The sequence below is a fragment of the Equus quagga genome, chromosome 6 (genome assembly GCF_021613505.1).
Source record: "Equus quagga isolate Etosha38 chromosome 6, UCLA_HA_Equagga_1.0, whole genome shotgun sequence".
NCBI classification, from domain to species: domain Eukaryota; kingdom Metazoa; phylum Chordata; class Mammalia; order Perissodactyla; family Equidae; genus Equus; species Equus quagga.
Window position 1 is genome coordinate 77,368,948 of NC_060272.1, and position 27,258 is coordinate 77,396,205.

Sequence of the window (27,258 nt, forward strand, 5' to 3'; positions counted from 1 at the left end):
TGAGCCGGTGACGCATGGTTCCAGGTTCTGGTAAATCTGCCTGTAGCAAGCGAAAACATTGTTTTTGCCCCAGTGGCCTTCAAAGTGCCTTCAAGATTAGGGCCATCCATCTGGAAAACTCCCTATGCCCTGAATGGTAAGTGCAGGGCAGGCAGTTTCTGGGCTGACATCACCTTTGGCGTTGGTTACTGGCATTAGGTAGTCCTAACCGTGAACTGCGGTGGCTGCTGCTGCAATCGTGTTAGCATCAGAGAATAGTGGACAGGGGATGAGGTGTAGGAAACCGAGACAGAAGCCATCTTCACACCTTGAATTGGCATTGACTCTCCTGAAGACTCTCCAAGGCTCTTGCAGCCCCGAGGTGTGAAGTGGCCGTGGAAGAAGGGGAGGTTCAGAGCCTGGAGCTTTGCCGAACGCTGGGGAATGGCAGGGCAGTATGGTGTTGAGGATCGTGTCGGCTGCTGCACAGACCCACACCTACCCTAGCATGTCATGCTAGACCTGCCTGACCCCCCGCCTTAGAGACCAAAGGAAGATTTTCCTTTCTTTAGTCTGTCTGCCTTTGCAAATCCTCATTTTTTCCACCCCCACCACCCCCAGAATTGACGAAGCAAACATCCATCCCCACTGGGAAACCTCATTCTCACCCACAGGAATGTGGGTTAGCCTAGCAACTCAGATAAGGCAAGCCAAGACAATCTCACCCTTGTATGAAATTGACACCTTTCCCAGAGATACAGTGATTCAGTCTCATCCACGGTTATGTTTTTATATACACTTTCAATTCTTAAACACTTAACTTAAATGATTGGATATTTAAATGGAGCCAGAGCTCTGGCTCTTTAGAAGCATCCTCCCCCATCCTTCAACAGAAGAGACCCTGAGGATACCAGGTCCATGAGGGAGAGACCTTCTTCCTTTGACTGAGGTGTGCACATTGTGGTTGGAAAGGAGAGGAAGAATGTCTTGTATTAAGGGCCTGGGAGGGGGGAAAGGAACTTCATCCTTGGAACTAGAACCCACAGTTGATTCTTAGATGCATTTTCCTATGGAAATATTATAAATTATGTTTAAATTCATTGGTAGCTATCTTATCAGTTAAATATAGTTTGATGGACACAAGTTTGATGTCTGCAGGGAAATGGATTGCCCGTAAGTAACCCTTTAGAATACAACCTGTTCAAAAAATGTGGAGTTTCCATCTTCTGGTCAGAGTCTTAATTTCAGCAAGGTTCTGGGAAGGATATTGGAATGAATAATAGAAGGAAGGGACCTAACAGGAAGAGAAAGGGGGAGAATAAAATGGGCAAGTTGAGCAAATAAGAAAAGATATCACTGTGGTGCATTCTTTCTATGAATCTCCAAACTGTAATTGACTCAAAATGAAATCGTATATAATTGCAATAAAGTAAAGCATTTACTGTTGTCAAATATTTTGGGTATTAATATTTATCTGAATGTCTTTTAGCTACACATCTGTATTTTTTTCACAGCCATCTTGATTTAATGATGAAGTTTAATAGATTACACAAAATATATACGGTCATGTGCTGCACAATGATGGCAGTCAGTGACTGACCACATGTACAACAGTGGTCCCCTAAGATTAGTAGTGTGTAGCTTAGGTGTGTAGTAGGCTATACCATCTAGATATGTATGGGTACACTGATGTTCGCACAACGATGAAATCACCCAATGACGCATTTCTGAGAACGTAACCCTGTTGTTAAGCGACGCCTGACTGTATATCTGAAGTAGGTTAATATGACAATATTTGCTGTGAAATAGAGAATCTTATTCTCAACCCAAGTATGAATGCGTTTAATCTTAGTTTCCTAGATAAAAAGACTTATAAAGAGCTTTACCAGCTTAATTTATATGCCAATTCACTTTTGTTTTACATTTTATAAAGTTAAAATAGTTTCTTAAACTAAGAGTAGGGAAAATATTAAGGTATGGCTTGCAGTTAGAGTTTCCACGGTGTATTTATAGAGGAAATACTTTATGTGTTAAAGAGTAAATATTGTTTCATAGTAGAAAATCACTTCCCTAATAATCACAGGTACTTTAAGACCCTCTCTAAACATTTTTTATTCAAATCTTGCTGATTAACGTTGAGACAGATGGGTCAAAGTATATCTTATCCATATCTACATTTGAACATTAGTATTAAAAGCCATATTTTAAGTGTTATGTAACACATTTATAAAATTCTTAATTGTCATATTAACAACTCAGATATGTAATTTGTGTAATCTGAGCACTCAAATTACTAAACTTTGGTAGATAAATTGATTACCTATTAAAATGAAATATCTGTATTGATAGATAAAAAGCGATCAATTGAGTATGACTATTAACATGTCAGTATTTACTTTCCTATGGTATTAAATTTTCTTTTTCACTGAATATACCAAAAATGTCTACAAAATTAGATACAGTGATTAAAATAACGGAACATAAACAGTCACTAAGTTGAGCTTTCTACCTCAGGAAACTTTAGCTCCAAACAGTATTACCATTTTTAAAATTGTTTATCAGTGCCATCAAACAATAAATAGAACACTGTTTTATGATTGAAAATGATAAATTTCAGTAGTTTCAAAGAAACCACTCTGAAGCTAATTGATGGCCCTTTCATGGTTTTCAGAGCTTTTTGTCTATTTTATATTTCTTCTTCCTAAGAACATCAGTTAAGGCGACGGCTGGGGATGCTGCCACATCCCACAGTGCATCAGGTGGCCTCACAACGAGAACTATCAGGCCCACCTGTTACACTGACACACCTAAGGTCTGCAAAAGAAGTGTATTATCTTCATTCCGTCATTCAGTAACTGACTGAATGCTGAGAATACAGAGTTAAAGACGACCTGGTTTCTACCTTCAAAGAACTTTTCAACCTCTTCAGAGTTCAGTGGAGAAAGCAGACAGAGAGGCCAGGATTAGAGAGCAGTGTGGTACGTGCCGAAACAGAGCCCACAGAGAAAGGGCATCTGAACTGGATAGGAAGGAGAGTTCCTCTAGGGAATAGTTGATTTGAATTAATGAAAGTTAATTAGGCAAAGCATATATTTATTGGTCAGAAAAAGAGAAGCATCTCCAGGTATTTCAAACAAAGAGAATCTAATATAGGGATTAGTGTTACACAGCCAAGAGACAAAAGAGAGGACAGTAAAGAGTTCGGATGAACAATAGCAGAAAGATGCTACCCCCTAGGCTGGAGGGATAAGGGAAGAGCGGGTGCTGCTGGATCCAGGCCCTGGTGCCACCGGGCAGGAGCAAGGACCTGGGAGGGAGGAGCTGCCCAGCCAGAGATGGAGCCAAAGAGGAGACCCAGCAGCTGCTGGAAAAGCCCCTGCAGCAGCCCCCACAGAGAGACATGCCCTGGCATCTTCCTTCCTCCCACACGCATCGTCTCCCACCAGTGTTTCCCACTAGCCGGAAGCCTTTTGTCACTGGAGCCTGGGAATTGTGGTTCCCTGCAATACAGAGCGACAAAAATGGCTGGAGGACGACCCTAAGAGCGAACAAGGAAATAGCCAGAAGCATAGCAGTATGAGAAAGGGTCACTATAAATAATTCAGCATGGCTAGAGTGAAAGGTACTGTGTGCTCAGCTGAGATTCAACATCTCGAGGTCCAGAGACAGCCAATGACACTAGATAAAGTGACATGACTCCCCTTGCACTTTGGGAAGGACCCTGTGGCTAGGTTGGAGGTGAGTCAGACCGGAAGACAGGAGACTTGTCAGGAAGCTAATGCAGTCACCCAGGTGGAAGATACTAATCGCTGGAAAGGATTGTTGAGATAGGCAGAATCTCTTAGACTCAGTGACCAGTGAGCCCGGAGGGAAAGGAAGAGGTCTGGGACACCCCAGGTTCTAGCCAGAGGTGGCGGTGCTGGGGCTGGAACCTGGTTCCTCTGATTCCCAGTCCTCTGTGTTTTCACCTGTAGTAGCTCGAGGATGGGTAAGTCTCTCAGACCCACTGGGCCCCAGTGTCCTAATTTGAGATGCTTCCTAAGGCAATGTTCTACAGTGCTGTGATTCAAGGATCTGTACTTTCACTCCTTTAACATTTCAGATTTCAATATGTTTCCTTCCAGTGTCGCATTTTGTATAATTTACATGAACATATTACAAAAACCTTCTTGTGTGTACATTTAACCTGGTATATTCCTGAATTTCAAAATCAAGTACAAGTTCTTATTTAAAAATTACTGGCCATAGTTTTCAGAGAGTTCTCGTTATGACTAAAAAAGGAGTGTTCTATTCTAAAGTTCATACAGCCCAGAATCCAGCTTGTAGACAATGGATTTCACAATATCCCATCTGAAATTCTTTCTTGTAGTTCTGTTCATAAATATCCCTGGCAGAGCTCCCACAATTTACAAGACTTGCTACAAAACCGCTGACTGAATTGCAACCCTTGTTAGTTAATAGAGGTCAAAGTATTAGTTCTAAATAATGCAACTTGGTATGTTACTTGGAAATTCCAGGAAAAGCTTTTTTCCGTGATTTTCAGTTTCATTCCAAGCAGCACACAACAATCACATTGTTCAACTGGATGAACAAAATAGAAAGTCGGTGGTCTTTTAAAAAGCCTGTTGCCCCAATTAGAAACTCAGATTTTCTGCATGTATTTTACTGGATCTCTCACCTAAAACTTAGGTTTAAGTTTTAAGTAAATACTTAGACTTATTAATGTTGTAAAAATTTAAACATCTTCACACTGGAAAAATAATGGTGGCATATAATGATGAATTGTTAACCTTGGCACAGATATTGACAAGGCAGATCACAGATACAATTGCACATCAAGATAGACTTTAAAAATCTGTGTCAAGCACATAGTTCTTACTCTCAAAGAAGTCAGTCTTGTTCTGAAGGCAGCCATATAAACCTACCATTATAATATTGGCAGCAAGTTGCTGAGATGCCTGTAACCCACAGAGTAAGGGGTCCAGTTCATGTTAGGGGTATCAGGAAGGAATTCCCAAAGAAGGTGACACCTGCAGATGGTCTCAAAGTGTTAGACTAAGGGAATGTAGACTTTTCTGAGCCTGTTTTCACTTTAATTTCTACTGCTACATTACATTGAGCCATCCTTCAAACTGTATTGTTCTATCTAATGTAGGGTAACCATTCTTTGCCAAGATCTTTTCCAGTGTCAGCCTTGAGAGTCCACATCCTGGAAAACACTTCACCCCTGGGCCAAATGGGACAAGTGGTCACCCTAATTTGCTGCTTCCCAATCATACTTATGTTCCTGACTCTTCCTTTGCTCATGCCAGTTTCCCATCTAGAATGGGCCATCACGTTGTCACTGCCTTGAATTCATCACGAGGCCTGCACAGATCATTGTACCCTGCAGAGGCTTGTGAACTGATTGGTTGGTTGATATATATATAAATGTTGGCACCTCTTATTTTATAGATGGCACTAAAGCACAGATTACTGAAGTGACTCGGGATTCATGTCACAGTACTGAGTTTAGAGCCTAGACCTGGCCCCCCATGTCTTCCATAGAACATTCTCAAATTACCCAACATTAAATCAAGCACTTCCCTGTACTCCTTGGGCCTTGGGATCAGCTTAACAGTTTCATCCTTGATTATAAAAGGTCTCATAGTACCTTGTAGTTGTGGTGTCAATAAGCGGTCTTTGTCCAGCTGGATTACAAGCAGGGATTGTGTCTGCTCTTCTGTATCCAGTGCAGGTCATAACAAGACCATTATTATTATATCATAGGCGGTCAGTCGGTGCCTGTCACTAGACTTGACTGTTTGCGTAAACTATCTGCTTTGTTTCAAGATTGTGAGAAGCTGAAACAACCACTTTCCCCTGTCCCTCTCAGAGTAGGTGAGGGCGGACAGTCAATACTCAATGTGGGACTCATTTTGCAACTGGTTGTAGATTTCACATGCAGCCTTAGGGCCGGGACGATTCAAGATTCTGCTTATATGGCTCATTCAAATGCAACCCACGGCTCTTCAGGCCCCCTAATTTCTGTATTAGAACAGCCAAATGCAGAGGGCATGTGGTAGCCTTATTAGCCTTCTGATTAATGGAATTGGGTTCTCAGATGTCAGAAAGGCCCCAGAGGTCTAAGTCTATTTAGCCTCCCTGGCCCCAGATGGAATCAGCCCTTTAACTTTGACTCTCCCTAGGAATCCCTCCTCAGTGGGCATCATGTAGGAGAAAATAAAAATGAACCCATCAGAGAAACTGGAGAATAGAATGAAATGAGACCTCTTTGCATGAGGTCAGATTTTCTTCTGCACTTGAGAGGCCTAAGCTAAATTGGGACCTAACCTCAAAGTCTCTGTGCAACTTTCTCCTCCTCCTCTTCTGCCTTTGATATTGCCTTTGGAGGCAATGGCCTTGACTGCCGTCGGTAGGATTTCTGGGATTTGACGTGACTCAGGGTTATGGCATGAACTTGGAGTCTGGGCCTAGGGTTCGTGTGCCAGCTCCACCCCCTCGGTCATTGGTGTGAAGCAGTGGAGAAGAGCATAGGCTCTGGAGGGGACAGCTGCAGACCCCCACACAAATTACCTGACCTGCCCAAGCCTCCGTTTAATTGTCTATAAAATGAAGTCCTTCTGTTGACCTTGTGGGTTTGTATGAGTACTCAGTGGCATGTTGTTTTTATAGCACTTAGAACAGGGGCCTGACATGTACCAAGCACTTAATAAATGATAGCCTGTTATGGTTCTTATCACAATCCTTCCTTCATTCACCAATCATTTACCGAGAACAGGGGGGCTGTGACGTTTAAGCTGGCCCTTGAAGCCCTGATGGGAAAGGTTAAGGAGAGCCTCATCGTCACTTGCAGAAGAGAGCATGGACACAGGTGTGTGCTGGGCTTCAGCGCATGTGGGAGGAAAGAGGAAGGCGCAGTGTTTGTTTAATTTGAATTTTCGCATCTGAATCTCTAGTACTTTAGTATCATCATCATCTCTCTCCATTCCTGGGCTGGTTGGAATCCTGTTGACAGAGGCCCTTCAGTAATGTGATTTGCTTCACAAAGTCCCACCTCATGCAGTGGCTTGGTGCCTCCTGCTCCTGTGTCCCCGTAGCACTTTGTAGCTCTCTTAGTAGAGTTTTAGGGTGATTTATAGATAATAAGCAGCTGAGAGCATCTTGATCTCCATCATAACTCCTTGCACAAGTTCTTGCATGCGCTAAGCACTCAGTTTGCCTATTAGCTGTGCTAAATTTAACATAGGCTGACATTTCACTGTGACACATTTTAAAATAGTTGGTTGGGTTTGGGGTTTTTTTGTATTTGGTAATTAAAATTTTCTTCTATTTTAAATAAAGAGAAGACACAGTCTTGAATGATGCCTTTGCTTTTTCATTCCAGCACTTTTTCAAAAGTTTTTCTTCAACTAGCTTCAATGGACTCAAGAGTTTACTGTTATAGTGAATGCACAACCCATAATTATCTTTTTTAAAGGAATGTCTATTTATATCTTTTCCTTTATTTCTTGTGAAATGACTTAGAGAAAAAAGTAAACTTTTAACTTAATTTAAAATAGTTTTTATTTGATCAGCCCTGCATAATGGAGCATGCTTTTTTTTTTCTATTAAATTATTAAACAAAGTAACTAGCCCCTGTTTGTAGAGTCTCTTCTGTGGGAGCAAATGGCTAAACCCCTGCTTTGTTTTCTGCTGCAGGCTGTGGCCACAACCGAGGAGCCCGATGCGCACAGCACGTGTGACAGCCAGGCCGGCGGCCTCGGAGGTGAAGGGCTGCACGGGGGGCGGATGCACACAAATGCACACGTGCGTCTAAACCCTGCTGCCCCGTGGCCACGGGCTCCTGGCCCCAAGAACATGACATCAGCCCAGAACGGCCATGGGCGAGTTGCTGCAGTCCCATCTTCAGTCTCTGATATGAAAGACCCCAAAATGGTGACTTATCCGGCGTGTCAGAATGGAGGCTGCAGCAGCAGCCACAGCAGCGATGTGGAAGCGCCGGAGGCCAGACTCAGCCCTGCCAAGCTCGTGCGCCTCTTTTCCGTGAGTCGGAGGAGGATGGGTACCAACCCCGAGAGGCCCCGCTCCATGGTCCTGATGGGAAATTCCTCCACCTGGAACGCCCTTGCCTCCTTTCGGAAAATGGGATCTTTTAAAAAGTTGAAGTCCTCCGTCCTTCAAGGAATTCAGAACCGAGAGGGGTCGGATGCGTCCAAGGAAGGTGCCTCAGAACGTGACCTGGGGAAACCCATCACTAACGGTGCCGCCGTCGGAACCCAAGCAAGCCGGTGCCCTTCCTCGGGACCAGCGAGCGACGCCCACAAGCCGGCGCTGGGGGCCGCGTCGGACTGCTCGGACCCCGAGGAGGCCGACGACGCCTTCCAGAGGAGCACCCACCGCTCCCGCAGCATCCGCCGCGCCTACGGCCTCGGCCGCATCAGCCTCCTGGACGCTGAGAAGCAGCAGGGGGCCCTCGTACGGCCCCTGTCCCCAGTCATCCAGGAGCCCACGATGTGTGAGATTCTAGTGAAAGACTCTGGAAACAACAGCGTCATCTACAGGAGAAGCAAGAGCACGGACAACCTAAACTTTCTGAAGAAAAGCTCCTTCAAACGGAAGTCCACCTCCAATCTCGTGGACCTCAAGGTGGCGCCGGAAAAGCAAGCACCCCACCGGACGCTGAGCAGCTCCTCTGCTGACTCGGAAAAGTTCGGTGGCTCAGAGAGAAGGACGAAACGCTGGAAGAGTCCGATCAGGGCCAAGGACTTTGACCGCGTCCTGCGACTGGTGAGCACGGCCACGGACGCGGCCTGGAGGCGGGAGCGCGCCAAGGGCGAGGCCGGCGCGGGGCCAGGGCTGCGCAGCGGGCTGCACGACGCCTACTCGCGCCGGGCGTCCTCCAGCGCCGAGCGCGCCCGGGGGCCCCGGCCGGGCATGGAGACGGCCGGCTTCCCTCTGGACGTGAGCTCGCGGACGTCGCCGAGCGCCGGTCCCTGCGCCGGCATCCCCTCACGGAGCCCGCCGGCCCAGGAGGCGTCGAGCAAAGACTCTGATGCACCCAAACCTGGCAGCCAGTTTACATTCGAACCCGAGCAGCCTCTCACTCCTCTTAGGCCCACCACGCCCAAGCCCCCCAGCCCTCAGAGCCCGGGCGCAGGAAATGCCAGGTATGCCCACAATCTCAGTGCGCTGTCCCTGACTTCAGTGGACAGCGAAGAAAGGGGAGAGGGGCCTGCTCAGAGGGAGCAAGGTCCTGTGTCCTTCCAGGATTCGGTGCAAGCCACATGTGACAAGGGCAGTGAGGACAGCAGTGCCAGTAGCCACCCTCAGCTGAGCCTTGATGGGACCCCCAGTCCAGAAGAAAAGGAAGAGGTAAGGGCAAAGCAGGCAGCTCCTGTCTGTGACCTGCTGCTAGTGAACCGTTTTTTATTAACCACTACCATCTTTCTCTTTGTATCTTAGACTGTTTCCATAGCCTTTCCAACAGAGTTCATATAAAAGAGAGTCTTTGTGTTAAGAGATCATTACATTTCTAAGTCTGTTTTATTTCCTGGGAATGAATTAGCAATGTGCAGTTTGATACCTGTCAACCCCTGAGTGACAATGCTTCAAAGAAATTTTTATGATGGTTGTTGTACTTATTTTTAGAGTAGAACATAAGCATCTCATGAATTGAATCAACTAATAACTGTCAAGGCCAGGAGAGCAATGTTCTTTTCATATCCTGTCAAGCATCCGGACAACGTTAGTGTCTAATTTTCACTTCATAAATGCATTCAATAATACTTCCTTACAGAGCTGAAAGATGAGGAAATGCGTCCATGTGTATATACTGCAAATTGTTCTCATACATTCCGACACTATTTTATAGGTATCAATGGGTGCTTACCATAGAAAATAATGCCCCAGCAACGGTTCCTTCCCACTAATCCCAGGAGAGGACCTCAATTTTGTCTTAATGCCTGCAGATGAATATTTACTATTTACACAGCAACTTTTGTCAACTCAGAAGCCAGGACAGCCTCTGGACTGTCCATTTTTGACATTTGCTGCAAGAGAGACTTGCGAAGTAAAACCTATTGCAGGTCACCTTCAGGAGATGTAAATAAGCCTCAAGGATCCCTGGGCAGCCAGAGAAGTGAGCTTTTTGTGGATCTAGGTTTGTGTGGAGACCTCAGGGCCAGTCTGTCTTCCAGAGGTCTTCTACACTGATGGCCATTGTCTCATGTGTGTATTTCCAAAGAAGCCTCGTGGAAGACTTGTCAGGACACAGGACTAGTTGCCAGCCTTGGGGTGGAGTTCTAATTCTGCTAGCTCTGGTTTGTATACTTGGCCAAGGCCTGAGCCAGTCTAGGCTTCACTCCTTCCTGGATGTTGAGATGAAGCTTACTTCCTTCCACCCGGTACCCTGACCTGCCCCACTGATGGTTTGGGAACCGCCCAGGAAAAAAGGATTTGCATATGTCTAGAGGGTTCTTTATGTTAGAGGTGGGGATTTTATTTTCTGCTTAACAAAATTAGTAAAAAAGAAAAATTAAAATATTTTATTCCTGAGTGCATATTGTGAGCATGTACAAGAGTTAGTTTCTAACTTAGTTACTTCCCAAGTTAACTTTGAACCATTGTGTAGGTATAATGTATGTTGGCTATTCTTAGTTATGTATAATTTAATTTCTATCTACAAGGGATCATCAAAGATAGCAAAAGGACACGAGTTATTAAAAGTGCACTCATGTTGATAATTCTACACATTTGCCTCGAGACATTCATCACATCGTTAAGATGCATTCATTTCCTCAAAATTCTTAGATAACACATCAGCCTTCCTCTTGTGTTTTTAAAGTATATGTCAAAAGAAAGTACAACCATAGTTTTGCCCAATTTGCATTTCCTGTATTGGTAATCTTCAGTGCTACTTGCAGAAGAAGTGCTTGTAAAATATAACCTGCAGCCTCTTTGACTTTGACATCGAGAAACAAAATACGAAACGAAACAAACAAAAACTTGCAGAATGCAAGAATTCCAACCTTCATGGGTTAAAAGTAGTTTTTGTCTATTTTATATAGTATTACACAAAATTAAATTTCAGTCTTTACTATATTTTAATGTACAGTGTATTTTTTATTTAATTCATTAATAGGATGATTCTACTTATATGTCTAAATCTGGTTTAAGCTGTGGTTATTGTTGAATATAAAAAGTTGATGTAGAAAAAAAGTTGAAATCTGTATATATTATGATGTTATTTCAAATAAATATTATGGGGCTGGCCCCATGGCCGAGTGGTTAAGTTCTTATGCTCCGCTTCGGCGGCCTGGAGTTTCCCCAGTTCGAATCCTAGGCACGCACGTGGCACTGCTTGTCAAGCCATGGTGAGGTGGCATCCCACATGCCACAACTAGAAGGACTCACAACTAAAAATACACAACTATGTACTGGGGGGCTTTGGGAGAAAAAAGGAAAAGATTAAAAATAAATAAATAAAAATAAAATAAATATTATAATGCAATTTTCAATAAGGGAGAATAATTATTTTAATTTAGAATCACCTATTTATAACATACCACTTTACAAGCGACAAAATAATCTTTGAAAACCTACAAGCAGTTTAAGAAGATTGTGTATTACTGTGAAGAAGAGTTGGGAAAATGTCAAGCTGCCTTGATTTATACAGCACTGCAGTGGCCTTGGTAATGGTACACTCCTGCCACCTAGTGGTAAGCTTTGTTGTAAGAGCAACGCCTGTGGAAAGGTCCAAGCCTCTAAACTTGTTACTTGGTGTAAAAATGCGGTTTAGCATTCACACGTGTCGACAGTGCTGCCTGTTCCCTTATAAATATACAGGCACAGGGATTTAAAGTGTTATTGCTGGTTTTCCTACCAAGTCACACAATAACTCCTTTGGCTGAATTAGGTCACCAGAAAAGCGACCCTGTGCTTAGTCATGCAGTATAGTTCCTGATAGCGTCGAAATATGCCACAGATGAGGCTGTTTTCAATAATGAGAATCTATTGTAACTCCTTTACAGGGAGCTGTAGTCTGGGTAAAGGTTTCTAGTCTGGTTGGGTTCCTGGCTCTGCCATTTAAAAGACACCTGCCATCGGGCACACTGTTGACATTCTCCTGGCCTCAGTCTTCTCAGGGGCACGCTGTGGAATAGCTTCGTCTGCCTTGGACGTTTGTAAGCACCAAGGAAATTATGCGTGTTGAACACTGAGCCTGCTGTTTAACACTGGCTGTCACTGTGTGACGTTCGCTGTCCATTTAGATGATTTTTCCATCCTGGGTAGATCTAACTTCCTAAGACATGAGCCAGTTTTTCCAAAACTCATTTTCGACCTGCCGCTGTGCTGCAGTCTTGTGGAGGCCTGCGAAATCTGTGTGTTCATCTAATAATGCACCAAACCAAAGTTGCTGAGCACCCACCAGGTATAAGATGCTCAGTCGGGGTAGCTCTGTAAGGAATGACGGGTGATGTACAGAGGTTATAGATGAGTTAGCGTGCATCTAAATCATAATAGACCTATGCCGAATGGATTAAGTCCCACAAAAGAGGTAAAACCATCATGCTGTGGGATTTCAGAAGAGTCGTAGTTCTTACCCATGTGTCAAATCAAGGAAGGCTTGCCAAGGATGATTGAATCTGCTGTGAAGAAGGTGAGATTTCTGCAGGTAGTTATGGAGAGGAGAGTGGGGCATTTCAGTGGTCAGATGTACAGAGATGTTACATGATTTGAGAGAACAGGCAGTAACATAGTTTGGTTTGGTGTAGGAGGATTGATCCAAGTGAAGATGAAGTCATTAAGTCCAGACCACAGACGCTCCTGGATTCCAGGGTAAAGTATCTGTACATTACTTGGGAAGCACTGAGGAGTCAAGTATGTTTTTGAATAGAGAAGAGCCACACTCGGAACTGGGTTCAGGAGAAGTTAATCCACCATTCATAAAGAGGAGGATTGGAAAGAAAGGTGACCAGAGGGAAGGCTATCAGGAATTTATTACCAAAGAGAGCTGAGAGGTAATGAGGCTCTGAAATGTGGGGGTGGAAACAGAATAGGTAAGGAAGGATCAGGAGTGAATGAAACACATAATAAGTAGTAACATACCTTGTCATTCGTCTATTACCCACCTGCTACATGCCAGACACAGGGAAAAGAAAGTGAAAAACACTTATTCTCATGGATTCACAGTCCACTTGATAGATTGGAATGTACACAAATAATTATAATATAGTATGATGTGTTTCTAATGAGGAATGTACCAAATTCCTCATTCCTCATGGGAGCACCAAAGACAGACTTGCTAACTCTGGGCGAAGAGTGGCATAGCTGGGGAGGGACAATTGAGTGGGGTCTTGAAGAAGAGTAGGATGGGGACATGGGCAGCAGTCAAGGAGGAGCGGCAGGGCCTTCCAGGCCGACTGGAAGAGCAGGGGGAGGAGGCGGTACTGTAGACAGGGAGAATCAGCCAGAAGACTTCTCTCAGCTTCAGCTTCCTCCCCTGTAAACCGGGCATAGAGTGAGTTCCTACCCAGCACCTGGGGTCGTCGTGAAGATCGCTGAGGGGATGCATGTAGAGTACTCAGCACCATGCTGCGCTTATAGTTAGTGTCTGCAAAGGCTGGTCTGTGGTGCTCAGGGAACTGCGAACTGCTCACCTTAACTTCTGTGCCGGATGGTTGGGTGGTGAAGCGGGAGATAAGATTGGAGAGATGGGTCTGTACATAATCAGGAAGGTCCTTGCTAGGACCTACAGAGTTTGGACTTTACCCTGCAGGCAGCAGAGTGCCAGAGGGGTGTTCAGCCAGGGACTGCAGAGAGAGACCAGCTACGCACAGAGGATTGGGGTGGGGGCGGCCCTGGGGATAGATGGTGTTCTTCAGTCTAGCCCAGAGGTGATGAGATCTGTACTGAGACTATGGGACTGGATTCCAAAATGATCTCACAGTTTATATTTTTAATAAGCATTTGAATGTTTTGGGGGAGAGAAAAGTCAAAGGTGACAAGGTGATTGGGAGGAAACTGTTGTGTTGGGATCAATAATCAAACGAGCCACAACAGTGGACTGGAGCTGAATTTAGGTCATTATCCTAGCCCTTCTGCTAACATGATGGCAGCTTGTGGGAAATTGCTTTCCTTTTCTGAGCCTCAGTTTACTTAAACACTCAAATGTTTTAGGATTTTATAATTGTTGGAAGTCATTGCACTACACAGTCTTATAAAGTGAAAACGATTTGAGGGCCTGACTGGGACCCTTTAGTTCTGCAGAATACAAATTGTTATTACCACGTGGGGTCGACTTTCCGTGGCACTGCATGCTGGTCCTCCAGTCTCTGCAAGTGGCGATTTTGGCTTGGTCACCACTTCACTGGCCCCCACCCCAGAACCACCATTTGCATTTTTGTTCCTGCCTCAGAAAGAAAAAAGGGGATTTTTGTGGCACCACAAGATGCACTGTCACTAAAAGCCAGTCTCCCTCCAGCTTCTAGTAGTGGAATAATCCAGCAGGTGAACAAGGCTAAATTCAGGCCTGTTTTCAGTGTGAATTACAAATTGTGGAGTTTTATGATGAAGGGCACTTCATACATAATGATAGCTCCAAGGTGCTGTTTTTTGTGTGATTTAATCAAAGATACAGATACACTGCATAATTTCCACTCTTTGTAGATTACTTAGACATTACTCTTTAGGTTACTCAAATAGCTTGCTCAGAGATTTAAACAGTTGTCCCGGAGGTTAGAAGTGACCCCAGCTGTTTCACAGAGCCGTTCCCAGCACCAGAAAGATGAGGTTGCATATGTGCAAGGACATGTAGTGACCCTAGAAAGTCGGCCCAAGGTTTTTTAGGAGCTTTACTGAGGTATAATTTGCATAACATAAAATGTTACCAGTTATAAGCATACAGTTTGATGATTTGGGGGAATTTTATAGAGTTGTGCAGCTACCACCACAGTCAAGTTACAGAACACCTCCATCACCCCCAAAAAGTGCCCCCACGCCCTTTCGCAACCAGTTCCTGCTCCCACTAAAGACCCAGGCAGATGCTGATCTGCCTCCTCCTTTATACGTTTTTTTAAGTCAGTAATTAAATGACTTTCAGTAGATTTATGGAGTTGTGCAGCCGTCACCACTGTCTAATTTTAGAGCATCTCCATCACCCCAGAAAGAAACCTCCTGCGCGTTGCAGTCATTCCCGGCTCCATCCCTGGCCCCTGATCTGCTTTTTGTGTCTATAGATTTTACCTTTCTGGGCACTTTGTAGAAACAGGATCATGTAACGTGTTTTTTTGTGTGTGACTTCCTTCACCTAGCATATTGTTTTCAAGGTTCATCATGTTGTAGTGCATCTCAGTGCTTCATTTCTTTTTATGGTGGAGTAATACTCAGTTGTGTAGATAATCCCACACTGTGTTCATCCATTCATCAGGTGGTAGACATTTGAGTATTGTGAATAATGCTGCTGTGACCAGTGACGTGCAGATCTTGTATGGACATATGTTTCCATTCTCTTGAGTAGACAACTAGGAATTGTACTTCGAGGTCATGTGGTAATTCTGTGTTTAACCATTTGAAGAACTGCCACGCTGTTTTCTAAAATGATTGTCCAGGTGTCGATTCCCACCAGCAGTGTGTGAGGGTTCCAGTTTCTCTGCATGCTTGGCAGTACTTGGTATTGTCAGTACTCTGGATTCTAGTCTCCTGGTGGGCATATAGTGGTATCTCGTTTTGATTTTAATTAGCATTTCCCCAATGACTAATGACATTGAGCCTCTTTTCATGTGTTTACTAGTCATTCATATATCTTATTTGGTGAAGTGTCTATTCAATTCTTTTGCTCATAATTTTACTCCATTTTTTGTCTTATTATTGAAGGTTAAGACTTCTTTATATATTCCAGATACAAGTCCTTTATCAGATAGGTGATTTGCAAATATTTTCTCACAATCTTGTGATTGACTTTTTATTTTCTTAATGGTATCTTTTGAAGAGCAAAAGTTTCTACTTTTGATGAAAATCCAATTGCCAATTTTTTTCCCTTTAGGGATTGTTCTTTTAGTGTTAGATCTAAGAAATCATTGCCTCTCCCAAAATGGCAAAGATTTTCTCCTATCTTGTCTTCTGGAAGTTTTACAGTTTAGCTCTTATGTAGTATAGCACCATGTTGAGCTGGTTTTGTGTACACTGTGAGGTAAAGGGCTACGCTCACTTTTTGCACATGGACGTCCAGTTATCCTACCTCCCTTTGTGGAACTGCCCACAGTTTTTATACTACAGAGAGTATAAGTTCCCACACTCCACTGGGTTCTCCATTTTCTCTCACAAAGAAACCTGAGAATTTGAATCACAAGAATTGCAATTACAGTTGGAAAGATCATTTTAAAATATAATATTATTTGTGCTTTTAAAAAATATTTTTCTGGGGGCCGGCCCAGTGGCCGAGTGCTTAAGTTCGTGCGCTCCGCTTTGGCAGCCCAGGGTTTCGCCGGTTTGGATCCTGGGCGCAGACATGGCACCACTCGTCAGGCCACGCTGAGGTGGTGTCCCACATGCCACCACTAGAAGGACCCACAACCAAAATATACAGCTATATACTGGAGGGATTTCGGGAGAGAAAGCAGGAAAAAAAAATAAGATTGGCAACAGTTGTTAGCTCAGGTGCCAGTCTTTAAAAAAAAAAAAAAATATATATATATATATATATGTTTTTCTAATGAATTTGACATTTGTTACAGGGACATCTGCTATACTGTCAGTGTTCTATGGTATTCCCTAAGTAGCAACCCTGGGATGGACATTCATCCAACAGGCATTTTCCCCCCATGACATGCACTCCCTGTGTGTTGTGAAGAGAATTACTGTGCTTTCTATTAGTCATCTTTGTGCTAGCTTACATTTAGTTTCTCCTAGGGTGTTTTTGGTTTATTTATTCTCTTATTTTCCTTTTTGCAGGGGAAGAATTCCTAAAGAGAAAAAAGATCTCTTGCAAAAATAATATTAAATCAAAAAATGCAGGTCATGAGTCTGAATGTGAAAGTAGCTTTTTTAACAATTGAGTCAATATTTGCTAACTCAGTCTTTTTTAAAGAAGTTTCTACTTGCTCTGAAAAGATTTATGCTCATCATTACATAAACAAATATTATTTTTCCAGTGGAAAGTTTCCAAGTATTTCTGAATGGGTGATCAACGTTTGACAGGCTAGGGAACTTTATAAAGTTAAAAGGCTGCTTCTAAAATTATTTCTAAAAATGTAAAACCTAAAGAAAAGTATAATATACACGTAATTCTTGAATTTGACAATGGCTCATTTCTAGAACAGTTTCTCTCTAGTGATGTGTCATCAGATAGGATTTTCCTATTAAAAGCAAGGTGGAGAGAGGGAGACAGAATTACATGTCCGTATACCTGAGCAAGAGGCTAGTTTTTATAGAGATTACCATAATAACCGTTTGTAATCGAGTATAAATAAAGTACTGTATCATATTAATGCTATGCATTTTAAGTTTTCTGAAGTATATGGAATACTTAAATGATATGAACCAGTATCATAGGATATTTTTCAAAGTTTTACTATTTTCTCTTAAATTTAGTGTCTATTTTAATTTGTGGGAAACAAAGGCATAATAAGATCTTACTGAAGTTATAAAATACAGAAAAGTAGCATCATATTCTTTGGAGGAGATTTCACCTTGATGATTAAGAAACTGATGCTGGTATATATGTTTTTCTCCTGTTCTGTTTTTCTCATCTTAAGCTTCCCTGTGATAATTAAGATCAGAGGGCATGCGAGGTTGGGAGTTACTCTCCATTTGGCTTGGTGACGCGTGTTCATTTGGATGTGTCTGCCGTGATAATCCGGGGAATGCCACACGTTTAACTGGCAGAGGGCATCAGTACAAAGTGCCACACGTCACTATATAAACTGAATATTACTGTGTTTCTCCTACCACTGACAGTCTGGGGACAAAAGGACAATTTGGAATGCTCCGTTCATTTAGAATGATCATGGTAAAGCTAAGGGGAGGACTTCCGGGAGTCGCTGTTGGCGCAGGAAGGGGGGCGGGGCTCAGGTGGGTTGGAGAGGAAAGAGCACTCGCAGCTGGTGACTTCCTAGGAAGCCCGCATCCGCGTGGGTGCCAGCCAGCCATCCAGCATTGCTGAGTGCTCGGAAGCTCTGTGGCGTAAAATAGTTCGGCTTTGCAGTAGGGTTGCCTGGGTTCAAATCGTAGTTTTACTACTAACCAGCTGTATGTCCTTAAGAAAGACACTTGACCTACTTAAGCCTCACTTTCTTTAAAAATGGAGATAACAGTACTTACCAGGATTAAATGAAATAATACATATAAGATATTTATCACAGTGCCTGGAACGTAGTAAATTCAGTAAATGTTAGCTTTTATCATATTCATTGTTAACATTAAAATTGCTGCCTTTGGGGCCGGCCCCGTGGCCGAGTGGTTGTCTCCACACTCCGCTGCGGCGGCCCAGGTTTTTGCCGGTTCGCATCCTGGGCGCGGACATGGCTCTGCTCGTCAGGCCACGTTCAGGCGGCGGCCCACATAGCACAACCAGAAGGACGTCCAACTAAGATCTACAACTGTGTACTGGGGAGATTTGGGGAGATAAAAAAGATTAGCAACAGTTGTTAGCTCAGGTGCCAATTTTTTTTTTAAAGATTTTATTTTTTTTCCTTTTTCTCCCCAAAGCCCCCAGGTACATAGTTGCATATTCTTAGTTGTGGGTCCTTCTAGTTGTGGCATGTGGGACGCTGCCTCAACGTGGTTTGATGAGCAGTGCCATGTCCGCGCCCAGGATTCGAACTGACGAAATAACTGGGCCGCCTGCAGCGGAGCGCGCGAACTTAACCACTCGGCCATGGGGCCAGCCCCAGCTCAGGTGCCAATTTTTAAAAAAAAATTTTTTTTTAATTAAAAAAAAATAAAATTGCTGCCTTTGGTCGGACACTTCAATACAGACCAGTTGGACTTGACAGATTACTTCCGGTCTTCTAGCTGGAGTTTCTTCTCAAAATTCAGAATGAAGACGACCCAGGATGCGAGCTAAAGGTGCAGATTCCTGAGCCCCACCTGGAGCTACTGAATCGGAATCACTAGGATCGAGACCCAGTAATCTGGACTCTTAACGTGCTCCCCGGGGGGATTATTTTTGCCGCACTAGAATTTGAGATGTGCTTCCAGGCTGATGATCCTTTATGTATTATGTATCCTGTGTTTCAGGCTTGGGCACTTCTCTTCCCGATCTGCCCCAGGTAACTCTTGATTTAGGAAAGAGCGGCATTCCTGAAAAAGTTAAAGACTAGCTTATAACCTTATTTTTTTCATTGAACTTTATCATCAATTGGATATGAATTTCTGCAGAATACAAACAAAAATTCCCTTTGGCAAAAAAATGAAATTTAAACTTTTCAAGCAAGAAATGGTAGAATAAAGCATTTGGTTTAAAATATGTTGAGGAGTGTGAGTCTAGCAATTGCTCCACTCACTGGTGGGAACTGGAATTTTACCAACTCATTTTGGAACTTTAAAAATGCAAGTGTCGGGACCGGGCCAGTGGCATAGTGGTTAAGTTTGCGCACTCTGCTTTGGCGGCCCAGGGTTCACAGGTTCAGATGCTGGGCATGGACCTACACACCACTCATCTAAGCCATACTGTGGCAGCGTCTCACATATGAAATAGAGGAAGATTGGCACAGATATTAGCTCAGTGAAAATCTTCCTCAAGCAAAAAGAGGAAGATGGGCAACATGTGTTAGCTCAGGGCCAATCTTCCTCACCAACAACAACAACAAAAAAAGTAATTGTCTCTTACGAATAAAGTATCAATAGTAACCTCTCACATTTACGTGATGCTTTTTCAGTTAATAAAGGTTCTTCACATGACACTTTCACATTTGATTCTCACAGCCACCCTGTGAAGTAGGCCGGCATTTTTGGAGTTGCTTTAAAAGATGAGTAAAATGAGGCCTGCCTGGAAAGGTTACAGGACCCTCCCAAGTCACACAGCTGGTGAGTGGCAGAGCTGGGCCTGGAGCCAAGTCTCCAAATGGGGAAGGAGGCCCAGAAGCAGCATCTGCGCTGGGATCCAGTATGCAGACTTAAACTCTAACCCTTTGCTAGTTCCCTGATCTTTGGTGGAATCTTTTAATCTTTCTAATCTGTAAAACAGAATTGAAAGTATCTGCTGCCGAGGGTTTTTAAATTAAATGAGATGGAACTAGTAAAGACCGTATTCCACATGCTGGTGTCGTAGTCACGTGATAAATTTCCATTCCATTTTCTCTTTTGACTCCACGTCCAGCATTCTTTCCAGCGAGCTTGGGCTCCTTCCTGCCTCTGTTGGCCCCGCCCAAATCAGAGCCCTTCCTCTTGATTTTTACATGGGGTTTGCTGGCTACTCAGAATGGGCTGGGCAGCTCAGCTAAGGAGCTCCACTCCCTTTTCTGGCAACTTCTTTTGGTGCTTCCCCCGATGGCAGAGGAAGGAAGCCGCCTTGGACAGTGGAGGTGGTGTGACTCCAGGGCCAGGGTTCTGCCGTTTCTAGTAGGTCAGTGCCGCAGGTGGGGACAGGTGGCCTAGAGCCTTGAGGTAAAGTAGTACAGCCCCATTCCCTAATATACAATCGAAGTTTTTTATATATTTATTTATAGCAAGGTTCCATTGTACATTCGGCTTTTATATTTCTACACTGTTTGTGGTATAAATTATTCATCTGTAACTCTTTTACTGCCAAGTTTAGAATTAAACATATTCAAGGTACTCTGCAGCAGTGCACACTAGATTCTCAGATCCCTGATGGAAATAAAAAAGAAAAGGCCACTGGTGCTGTCTCCTGGTCTTGCCTTACCTTTGTGATGGTCCCTATGCAGACCGACCAGTGAGTCTTCGCTGCAGTGTTCCTGGTGAACAGATCTCATTTAGGGTTGCTGATTACTTGATTAGGTCCATTGGCTGACGCTTAGAGTTTAAATGGGGAGTGACACAATCTACTTATCATCAGTGAGTGTTGCTGAAAGGAAGAAAGAATCCAAGTGAAGCTGTGGTCATTACTTTCTCTGACTCTTCTTTCTGAGGTCTTTTTCCAACTTCCCATCGCTGTTGATTGCCTTCGCTTCATCTTATCCCAAGCTACTTCCTCCTTCCAGTTTAGTAATGCTTGACGCTTAAACTGAAATATAGAAAAGAGATTTTTTTTAAAGTTCTAAATCTTTCCTTTTGCATTCTGTTGCCAACAGCAGAAACTTACTTGTTGGAAACGATCCCTTACCTTGTTCCTCGTGTGTCTGAGACTGACTAGGAAGCCTTCCGCACAGGATTGCTGGTGATGGGGCAAAGAGAAGCACAGTCAGTTTGGTCTTGGGTGGCACAGAATTCTAATAGGTTATGCAGGAGACAGGAATGGGATGGGTGACTTCCTCATCTAAAATGTGGTTATTGATTCTGAAATATGTTATAATAACTAAGCCATAACTTAAATTTATTTTTATAAAATCACATATGAATGTAGGGTGAGACCAGCATCATTGCCCTCCAGAGCTGCCCATTTATTTGCTCATTTATCTGTCCACCAGCTCACCCATTCATCCCTGACCCATCCATGCAGCATTTTCAATCTGCCATTTCTCAGGCTCCAGTATAGACTCTGAGAATGTTTTGATAGTATTGGATAGTTTGGAAAGACTGTAAGTAGCTGTTTTTGTATGATACTCAGATAAAGAAACAAATGCTATATAAATATTGCTGTGGTTTGGATAGACGCACAGAAAGGAGCAGAGAACTCAGAGCCCAAGGGAGTTTGTGAAGTTTTCCTACAGGAGGTGACACTTGACTGAATTTTGAAGGGTAAATTTTCCAGGTTGACAAAGGGCAAAAAGATATCCTAGATGGAGCAACATTTACCTCATTTATAGTTGCTTGTGTAAGGTAAATATCTGGCAGATGGTGAGTCGTTTGGTGTGACTGGAGAATAGTAGTATCTGAAGACAGAACTGGAAAGACATATTGGATGAGATTTTGAGTGGCCCCAGGTTTGTCCTGGGCAATGTCCAGCAATGATCAGATGTGTATTTTAGTAGTTGGGTAGAGAATGGATTGGAGACAAGAAAGCGAGTTAGGAGACTGTTGGAGTAGTTCCATGAGAAGTGATGGAACAGATTCCTCCTGAGATTGAATAATTGACAGAATGTGGGGACTGGGTGGCTGTGGCTTGGGAGGGCGAGGGAAGAGTTAAGAATGCCTAGCGTGGGGTGACGGGGTACACCAGGTGTCCGTAACTACAACAAGAAAGCAGTTTGTGGGGCGAGATGATTCACGAAGATGTTATTCTGCATTCTAATCCAGGTACCCTTAGTTTTCATGATTCTGAAGGGATTGGGGGCTGTTGATTTGAATGTTTGTGTGCTGCCAACTATGACTTAAAATGCCGGTGATGTGTGCACGCAGACACCTTCCTCCATCTTCTTTCATTAGAGAACAAGCCGGCATCATCTCCTGCTGGTTCCCACTCTTCTTCCCCCTCCTCCGGATTCCTTCTACCCTCTCTGTACAAAAAAAGTCAAAGCAGCATTAACAAACTCCGATGTTCAAAAGGGTTTAGAAAAACAACGGGTTGTTGGAATATTTAGTTGTCCTCAATCAGCAAACAACTTCAAAAGAGGAGAGTAAGTTTATTTTTATAAAATCATGCTTTTTATTAATTGAAAAAAGACAGTTTGAGTCGACTTCTGTATTTCCCAGCATATGTTTCAGAGATAAAATACATTTTACGATGGAATCATTAGGTAAATTCATTTCATAATATGATGGTTTTTAACTATCTCTTTAATCTTCAGAGTCCGGGCATAAAACTACAACCTACAATTCTATCACTTTCTCTATCTGGGTGTCAGCTCAGTGTGTGTTGCTGTTGACTTTGAGATGGTGGGATCGTCGGGTTTTTAGTTAAGCCCAGAGAATGGAATTCTGTGAATGATTATTATGAAGGCCCGGGGAGGAAACCTCTACTGCCCAGGACTTTTCGTAGTTATTATTAAGTGTTTCTTTATGCTCATGGAACTGGGCTAGCAGTATTAAATTAAGTGTTCACATGAGCCTCATTATTTGCATTTTTTAATAGATTACCTATGCTGCCTGTAAAACAAGTTACAAAGGCCATGGAGTCACACACTGTGTTTTAAGCATGTTTTGTCATTGGTTTACACATGCAAGGACGACTGAAGTATCTGTTGTCACCACTGCACTCTCCTTTTACTTCAAGGGGGTAAGAACTATTAGTTGTTCACATATTTTAAACAAATGGCCTGAACCCAAAGGACAAGGCCACAGCCTTCCAGATTACAATAGTTTCTTCTCTTTTTCTTTTTTTTTCAAATTTTTTTAAGTTACATCAAAATTACTGATGCACACAGCCATCCCCAGTGGCCTGGTGGTTGGGTTCAGCATGCTCCACTTCGGCAGCCCAGGTTCCATTCCCGGGTACAGACCTACACTGCTCTGTTAGTGGTCATGCTTTGCTGATGTCCTGAATACTAAAAAATAGAGAAAGATTGGCACAGATGTAAGCTCAGAGTGAATCTTCCTCAGCAAAAAAAAAATTACTGATGCACATGTAATCCCATTCCATAATAATCAGAAGAGCAAAAAAAAAAAAGCAAAGATGCAGCACATTAGCAAGAACGTATCCTAGCATTAAGTTACTTTTGCCTGTGAAAAAGCCGTAGAAGGAATAACCCAGTAAAGACGTTCTACTTTCCCATCTGTTTCTTGCTCAGACCCTGTCCAGATCCAGGCTCAGTCCAAATCCAGGGCCTGAGAAGGGGAAGGAAAAGTTAATGATGGTGTCTGTCCCTTCCCAAGATGGTCCCCGAACCAGAGGAGATGTGAAGGGTGGAGCTGGGCCAGTCTGAACAGCACGATTTTAAGGTGCTCGTCAGTTGTTTGTCATTTACTTATTTCAGAACGGAGTCAGTGGCTGCCCCTCTCCTCTCCTTACTGGGACAATTTTGCTCTTAAAGAACTCCCACCCCCATGTTGATTGTTCCTTAACCAGCCTGAATTGTAGGAAAAGGTCCAGGAACCCCTGGAAGAGCCCGGGGAGGGAGAACTGGAGCCCCGGGGGGTGGGAGGTCGTTTCTGGTGGCCTCACCTTAGGCTGGGATAACCCCCATGCGCATGCGCTTGCGCGCACCCACACCCACACCCACACACACACACCTTTGAGGACTATAAAAGAGAAGGCAAGTTTGGAAAGAGAGATTATTCCACTGCTCGTTCTACAAGTTCAGGACAAGAAACTCAATATGATTTGGTAAATGAAACAAAACCAACTCGATTTGAGTCTCATGTGTGCCAGTTAAGGGAAAGTTCCCAGAGAGAAGGGAACAGGACAGGGAAAAAGAATGAAGATAAGAAAGATACGGGCTGTGGGAGGAGAACACCACAGAGGAAGTCAGAGAGAAGTGTGCGTGTGTGTGTGCACCGATGGTGAGGGCAGCGCAGGCCAGAGGAGCCATCCCAGAGCGGCACAGCCTGAAGCAGAGAGCCGTGAGTGCGAGTGCATGCGCAGGCTTCTGTGGAGCGGCATCCCGCGGTCTGCTCTCTGGGGAAGTTGCTGCTAAGGGTGTTGCTGTAAACCATAAAACCATCTGGCCTTTCTCTTACCTACAGCTGCAGATGGGGTGCATGTGTATTGCTGAGCTTGCAAAGATGAAATTAAATGAAGTGCCTACCCTCTCTCGTGTGCCCCTTCATGAAATCCGTTGCCTTCTCTGTGACTGGCTTCTCGTCTCTAAAATGGGTACAACAATGTCTTCTTTACTTACCTGAAAATACAATTTTAGGTGGTAGATGTTAAAGCAAGGTAATGAAACTTTAAGATTTATAGGTACGAACTTCTAGTTGTAAGATAAATGAGTACTGGGGAGGTAATGTACAACACGATGACCATAGTCAACACTGCGCTATGGTATATTTGAAAGTTGCTGAGTATTTCCTAAAAGTTCTCATCATAAGGAATAAAAACACATTTTTTTCCCTTTTTTTGTGTATGTGTATCTATATGAGATGATGGATGTTAATTAACTAAACCTACTGTGATAATCATTTCACAATATATATAAGTCGTCATTATTCTGTACACCTTAAACTTATACAGTACTGTATGTCAATTATATCTCAATAAAACTGAAAAAAAGATTTTTAAGTAACTGTAAGATATTATCCCTTTAGTGTTAAAAGTAAGCAAAAAGGGGGGAAAATGTCATTAGGGCTCAAACTTTTCTCTTTTTAAGTATGTAAATATTTCCTTGTTCTTTGGTTCAACTCCTCAAAATATGGTAGTTGATCTGGAATCTTATGAGTTGACTCCCTCATTTAAAATCCGAAGACAACTGTTTACAGCATTCTGTGGACTCTGTAGTCCAACTCCCATGCTAAAAAAAAAAAAGGACTGTGCAGGGTCTTTCTTATTATGATACATTAATTTTCATTAAAGGAAATTAGGTAATGATGTATAGCTTTAAATAGTGAGATGCTATTGTTCTGATTTTATAATATGTAAGGCCTAAGGTTTCATTTTCTGGAGTTGGAGCACAGCACTGGTACCGCAGGCTGCTGTTAAGTGATATCATCTAATCTGGGAGTTTCTACCCTACGTTCCTCCAAGTGCTCCATGGACAGAAATCAGGAAGTGGGGGGTTATTTTTATTTTCACTGTCCTCCAGCTAAAATGTAGCATTTCCTTCAATTATGAATGTAGGCATCAAACCAGCGCAATTGAAGCAGCACCTGTGATTCCGTCACCAATAGAAATCACAGATCTTTTTCACATCATACCGGAGTTTTTGTGCTATCCTAGAATATCACTCGTGCTCGTCAGTGCTTGAGAAGCTGGCAGTGCTGGACCTATCACTACTCCTCTTAATTCATATGTTACCTATATTAGTATATCACAGTTCTTTTAATATTTTGATAATTGTATTTCAAAACAATCAGCTTCCTTTATAATCCCATCTATTTTATTTTATGCACTTAAAAATGTGATTCTGAGAAGGGGTCCCTGGGTCCCCAGCACCATTCTCAGAGCCTCTCATAACTGCCATCCCTCCTCCTCTTCCTCCAAGCAACTCACCAGCCAAGGGCAGGAAAACCTGCAACGTTGTCTCCTTTCCGTAAAGCCTGTGTCAAGGATGCAGTGTTGCAGAGCAGAAAGGACAGAGATTTTGAAATCAGACAGACTGGGTGAACAATGGGCCCCTCCCCTTTCTGGCTCTATTGATGTGAGCAAGTAATTTATTTATTTTAGCCCTAATGTTGTAATCAGTAAAATGTGGCAAATAGTACCTACCTCACAGGGTAGTTGTGAAGATTAAATAAGGTAACACTGTCTGGTATGGTTCTGGCACGTCCTAAGCATTCAGACATCATAGTTCTCATTACTGCCGTCACTGCTGTCCTCAGCGACGTTGATCGTCAGGTGGTTTTTCCCTCCTCACCTCCAGCTTGGTGACTGTACCTGAATTCCCTACCATATCCAGGACTCTGACAGCCTAAGAAAACCTGGGAGGCTTGCTTATTGTAGTAATACACATCTCTGGAATACCTTTGGCTCGTCCAGAGTAAATTCTCTTTGCTTTAGTCTATTTTTTTTAAATTTTCACGAAGCATCTCAATGTCCTTGCCTATAGTATTTTCTTCTGAATTGTGTTGCTGTGTTAGTTTCCTAGGGCTGCTGTAGCAAATTACCGCAAACTGGGTGGCTCAAAACATCATAGAGGCCTGAAGGCTGACCTCAGGTGTGGGCAGGGCCGTGCTCCCTCGACGGCCCAGCGGACAGTCCGTCTGGCCGCCTCCAGCTCTGGTGGGGTGGGCAATCCTTGGGGCTCCTTGGCTTACAGACTCATCACTCTGATCTTTGCCTCTGTCCTCACATGACTTTCTTGCTTTTGTCTTTGTGTCCACATTTCCCTCTTCTGGGGACACCAGCCATTGGATTAGGGCCCAGTTCAGCCAGTATCACTTCATCTCAACTCGATTACATTCAAACACCATATTTCAAAATCAGGTCACGTTCCCAGGCACTGGGGGTGAGGACTTCAGCAGATCTTTTAGAGAGAGACAGTTCCACCCACGGCACTTGGGGTGGACCCCAGTTGACCCTACACACTTACTTTAAACCAGGCTTCTGAATGGATGTATGTGACATTGCGCTTTTTTCCTCAGGTTAATTTTACTCTCACTGTGGTTTCAAAAAATGTTTGGAAG

General features: G+C 43.3%; 1 protein-coding gene and 1 long non-coding RNA gene across 7 annotated transcripts in view; one reads left to right on the forward strand and one right to left on the reverse strand.

Moving 5' to 3' along the window:
- The window catches only part of SPATA13 (spermatogenesis associated 13), a 343,789-nt gene that overhangs the window by 256,600 nt on the left and 59,931 nt on the right, over positions 1 to 27,258 (forward strand). For all 6 annotated transcript variants that reach the window (XM_046664701.1, XM_046664702.1, XM_046664699.1 and 3 more), the window contains one exon: positions 7,681 to 9,354. In XM_046664701.1, the coding sequence (XP_046520657.1) occupies positions 7,681 to 9,354 (1,674 nt within the window). The remainder of the gene's footprint in view (positions 1 to 7,680; positions 9,355 to 27,258) is intronic.
- LOC124241119 (uncharacterized) lies at positions 18,928 to 23,569 on the reverse strand. The gene is made up of 3 exons (XR_006889105.1): positions 21,898 to 23,569; positions 20,846 to 21,316; positions 18,928 to 19,281 (listed from the first exon to the last, which is right to left on the reverse strand). It is a non-coding gene; the product is annotated as an uncharacterized LOC124241119 (long non-coding RNA).